This window comes from Austrofundulus limnaeus, unplaced genomic scaffold (genome assembly GCF_001266775.1).
Source record: "Austrofundulus limnaeus strain Quisiro unplaced genomic scaffold, Austrofundulus_limnaeus-1.0 Scaffold353, whole genome shotgun sequence".
Classification (NCBI taxonomy): Eukaryota; Metazoa; Chordata; class Actinopteri; order Cyprinodontiformes; family Rivulidae; genus Austrofundulus; species Austrofundulus limnaeus.
Genome location: NW_013952755.1, coordinates 329,357 through 334,290, shown reverse-complemented (window position 1 = coordinate 334,290; position 4,934 = coordinate 329,357). Strand labels below are relative to the sequence as shown.

General features: G+C 45.3%; 1 protein-coding gene across 1 annotated transcript in view; it reads left to right on the top strand.

The window, feature by feature from the left end:
* LOC106527982 (diacylglycerol kinase zeta) overlaps positions 1 to 4,934 on the top strand; it is a gene marked incomplete at its 5' end in the record, with an annotated part of 21,779 nt that overhangs the window by 6,355 nt on the left and 10,490 nt on the right. Inside the window, 9 exon segments of the mRNA XM_014023014.1 lie at positions 176 to 236; positions 434 to 547; positions 746 to 886; positions 963 to 1,041; positions 2,084 to 2,139; positions 2,216 to 2,278; positions 3,388 to 3,461; positions 3,633 to 3,744; positions 4,639 to 4,838. Of these exon segments, the coding sequence (XP_013878468.1) occupies positions 176 to 236; positions 434 to 547; positions 746 to 886; positions 963 to 1,041; positions 2,084 to 2,139; positions 2,216 to 2,278; positions 3,388 to 3,461; positions 3,633 to 3,744; positions 4,639 to 4,838 (900 nt within the window).

Below are 4,934 nucleotides of genomic sequence, written 5' to 3'. Positions count from 1 at the left end.
TGTTCTCTGGTCCTGGTTCTGTTCTCTGGTCCTGGTTCAGTTCTCTGGTCCTGGTTCAGTTCTCTGGTCCTGGTTCTGTTCTCTGGTCCTGGTTCTGTTCTCTGGTCCTGGTTCTGTTCTCTGGTCCTGGTTCAGTTCTCTGGTCCTGGTTCAGTTCTCTGTTTTGCTCCTACAGGTTGGAGCTGTACTCCAAAGTGCCCAATCTGAGGATCCTGGCGTGCGGCGGTGATGGCACGGTGAGTCCAGCATCAGGACCACACCTGGTTCTTTACCTGTTTTATTCAGGTAAAATCAGGCTCAGTTCTGGGTTTTTACCTGGATCTGTTTCCGTGGTAACAAATGCCAAAGCCCTAACCTGATCTGGACCCTGTCAGAGTTCTGGATTAGAGAATAAACAGGTTTAACGTGTCGGTCTCTCTGTTTCTGGGTCCAGGTGGGCTGGATTCTGTCGGTGTTGGATGAGTTGAAGCTCCGCCCCCAGCCTCCTGTGGCCATCCTTCCTTTGGGGACGGGGAATGACCTGGCCAGGACCCTCAACTGGGGCGGGGTGAGTCGGATCTGCCGTGAGACGTTGGTTCTGAATGAAACCGTTCTGAGCCAACAGGAGCTCATCTTCATCCAGGGTTCTGAAGAAGATGATGATAATCTGGGTCTTTTTCCCTCAGATGAACCTGATCTTTTAATCTGATTCGTTTTTCTTAGTAAATAAAAGGTTCTGATCAGGTTTTGGGCCCGTTTGTGTCAGGGTTACACGGATGAACCCATCACAAAGATCCTGTCTCATGTGGAGGACGGGAACGTGGTCCAGCTGGACCGGTGGAACCTACACGTGGAGGCCAACCCGGAGGTTCGACCTGACGAGCGGGATGAGCAGCAGACAGATAAGGTCCGTTTCTCTCCTTCTGTTTTGTGAAAAACAAACTTTTTCTCCATTTTTAAAAAAACTTTGGTTTCTTTCTCAGCTTCCAATCGATGTTTTCAACAACTACTTCAGCCTGGGCTTCGACGCTCACGTCACGCTGGGCTTCCATGAATCCAGAGGTCAGTCTGCTCCCACCATCAGTTTAAATTATCTGCAGTGGTGGCGCTGTTCTGCTAATCTGCTAATAGCGCAACTAGCTTCTCATTTAGCAGGTTAGCTTTTTCACTAACTCTGGAAACAGTGAAATAATTAGCTTCTGTTAAATTAGGTTCTTCTAATTTTAAGTCCACAAAAATATTCTCAAAGTGTAAAACTTGTATTTTTATGCCATTTATCCCAAATTAAATAAAAACTATCATCCCTTACAAGCAGTGCTGGACGTGTGTGTTAGCATGTAAGATCTTTAGCAGCTAAACTTCAAACTAAGAGCATCAAAAAGAAATAAAATGACATTTAACAATATTTAAATAAAAACAAATGCAAAAACTGAATATGATACAGAAAGCATTTGCCATTTGTTGTTGGACTAACTTCACACGATATTTATGAAAAATACGTTCGTACATTTGTCTTAGCAGTTAGCATTAGCTTTAGCAAATTTAGTATCCGTTTAGCGTTAGTTACAGCTAATATTTTAAATCAGTTTAGCGTATTAGTGGTTAAGGAAACTAACGTTTTAGTTAGCTGTACTCACCACTGCTCATGTGGTTGTGGACAGTCGTCTTAGCGTTAGCATTAGCTTAAGCAAATTATTATCTATTTTGAGGTTTAGCGTTAGCGGAGCTAAGATTCGTGTTTAGCGAATTATTGGTTGGTGAATCTAACATTTTAGTTTGCTGTGCCTACCACAGCTCAAGTGATTGCAGATAGTGGTCTTAGTGGTTAGCATTAGCTTTCTCAAATTTTTATGTATTCTGCTATTTAGCATTAGCATAGCAAATATTTTTTGTTTAGTGTTTTTATTAGCTGTGTCCACCACAGCTCACGTGGTTGTGGAGGAATTTTGGCCCACAGGTTGGATCACAGTGTCATCTGTGTCGCTGTGGAAGTTAACTCTGTTGTTTGCTGATACTAAAGAGCTGTACTGATCCAAACAGAACCTTCCAGAACCTCATGAAGAACTAAACAAAGCTGTCTGATTCTGTTGTTTTGTGCTTTTAGAGGCGAACCCAGAGAAATTCAACAGCCGCTTCAGGAATAAGATGTTCTATGCTGGGGTGAGTGTAGTCCAGACTCGGTTCTGATGGTCCATCTGCACCAGAACCTGCTGCTAATATCTGTGTTACCTTTCAGACGGCCTTCTCTGACTTCCTGAGTGGCAGCTCCAAAGATCTGGCGAAACACATCAAAGTGGTGGTGAGTTGGATCTTCATCACCTTCATCCTCTTCCTCCTTAGTCTTCAGAGGACCGGTTCTATCATAGACCTGTATTCTGGTTATTCTGTCCTGTAACTCTGAGTACTCTGTCCTGTAACTCTGCGTACTCTGTCCTGTAACTCTGAGTACTCTGATTATCCTGTCCTATAACTCTGAGTACTCTGTCCTGTAACTCTGAGTACTTGTCCTGTAACTCTACTTGTCCTGTAACTCTGAGTACTTGTCCTGTAACTCTGAGTACTTGTCCTGTAACTCTGCATACTCTGATTATCCTGTCCTGTAACTCTGCGTACTCTGTCCTGTAACTCTGAGTACTCTGATTATCCTGTCCTGTAACTCTGAGTACTTGTCCTGTAACTCTGAGTACTTGTCCTGTAACTCTGAGTATTTGTCCTATAACTCGTGAGTACTCTGTCCTGTAACTCTGAGTACTCTGTCCTGTAACTCTGAGTACTTGTCCTGTAACTCTGAGTACTTATCCTGTAACTCTGAGTACTCTGTCCTGTAACTATGAGTACTTGTCCTGTAACTCTGAATACTTGTCCTGTAACTCTGAGTACTCTGTCCTGTAACTCTGAGTACTTTGTCCTGTAACTCTGAGTACTTGTCCTGTAACTCTGAGTACTTTGCCCTGTAACTCTGAGTACTTTGCCCTGTAACTCTGAGTACTTGTCCTGTAACTCTGAGTACTCTGTCCTGTAACTCTGAGTACCCTGTCTTGTAACTCTGTGTACTTTGTCCTATAACTCTGAGTACTTGTCTTGTAACTCTGAGTACTTTGCCCTGTAACTCTGAGTACTTGTCTTGTAACTCTGAGTATTTTGCCCTGTAACTCTGAGTACTTGTCCTTTTACTCTAAGTACTTGTCCTGTAACTCTGAGTACTTGCCTTGTAACTCTGAGTACTTGTCCTGTAACTCTGAGTACTTGTCCTGTAACTCTGAGTACTTGTCTTGTAACTCTGAGTATTTTGCCCTGTAACTCTGAGTACTTGTCCTGTAACTCTGAGTACTTTGCCCTGTAACTCTGAGTACTTGTCCTGTAACTCTGAGTACTTGTCCTGTAACCCGGCTTGTTGATGTGTTTTAGTGTGATGGCACAGACCTCACAGCCAAAGTCCAGGAGATGAAGCTGCAGTGCCTCCTCTTCCTCAACATTCCCAGGTAATCTACAGGCAGATTATTATAGAAAAAATACTTTACTGGAAGTAAACCTTCCTGAGTAAAGTAATTGTACTTCAATTTTAAATTCATCTTCTGCTGTAAGTTTGTTTCTTCAGAATAAAGGTCAAAGCTTAAGAGGTTCAAATCCATTTCCTGTTCCCTCTGGTCCAGGTACTGTGCCGGCACCACACCGTGGGGGAACCCCAGCGAGCATCAAGACTTCGAACCTCAGCGTCACGACGACGGCTGCATCGAGGTCATCGGCTTCACCATGACATCACTGGTGAGGCTCCACCCACTCCACATCAGGTCTATATGAGGTCCACATCAGGTCCACATCAGGTCTATATGAGGTCCACATCAGGTCCACATCAGGTCTATATGAGGTCCACATCAGGTCTATATGAGGTCCACATCAGGTCTATATGAGGTTCACATCAGGTCCACATCAGGTCTATATGAGGTCCACATCAGGTTTATATGAGGTCCACGTCAGGTCCACATCAGGTCTATATGAGGTCCACATCAGGTCTATATGAGGTCCACGTCAGGTCCACATCAGGTCTATATGAGGTCTACCGTCAGGTCCACATCAGGTCTATATGAGGTCCACATCAGGTCTATATGAGGTCCACGTCAGGTCTATATGAGGTCCACATCAGGTCTATATGAGGTCCACGTCAGGTCCACATCAGGTCTATATGAGGTCCACATCAGGTCCACATCAGGACTATATGAGGTCCACATCAGGTCTATATGAGGTCCACATCAGGTCTATATGAGGTCCACTTCAGGTCCACATCAGGTCTATATGAGGTCCACATCAGGTCTATATGAGGTCCACGTCAGGTCCACATCATGTCTATATGAGGTCCACATCAGGTCTATATGAGGTCCACGTCAGGTCCACATCAGGTCAACATGAGGTCCACATCAGGTCCACATCAGGTCTATATGAGGTCCACATCAGGTCCACGTCAGGTCTATATGAGGTCCATGTCAGGTCCACATCAGGTCTATATGAGGTCCATGTCAGGTCCACATCAGGTCTATATCAGGACCACATCAGGTCTATATCAGGACCATATCAGGACCACATTAGGACCACATCAGATCCACATCAGGACCAGTCAGACCTCTGTCAGACCCTCAGCTGATGTTACCTGTGTGTCTTCAGGCCACGCTGCAGGTGGGCGGTCACGGCGAGCGTCTCCATCAGTGTAAGGAGGTGACCCTCACCACCACCAAGTCCATCCCCATGCAGGTGGACGGAGAGCCCTGCAAGCTGTCCCCGTCCATCATCCGCATCAGCCTGCGCAGCCAGGCCAACATGGTCCAGAAGGTGAAGAGGAGGATCAACATGCCCCACCTGAACGAGTACGACTCACCTGCTCAACTCACCTGGGAAACTGTAAATTAAAACAAGTGACAGGAAGTGTGTGTGTGTGTGTGTGTGTGTGTGTGTGTGTGTGT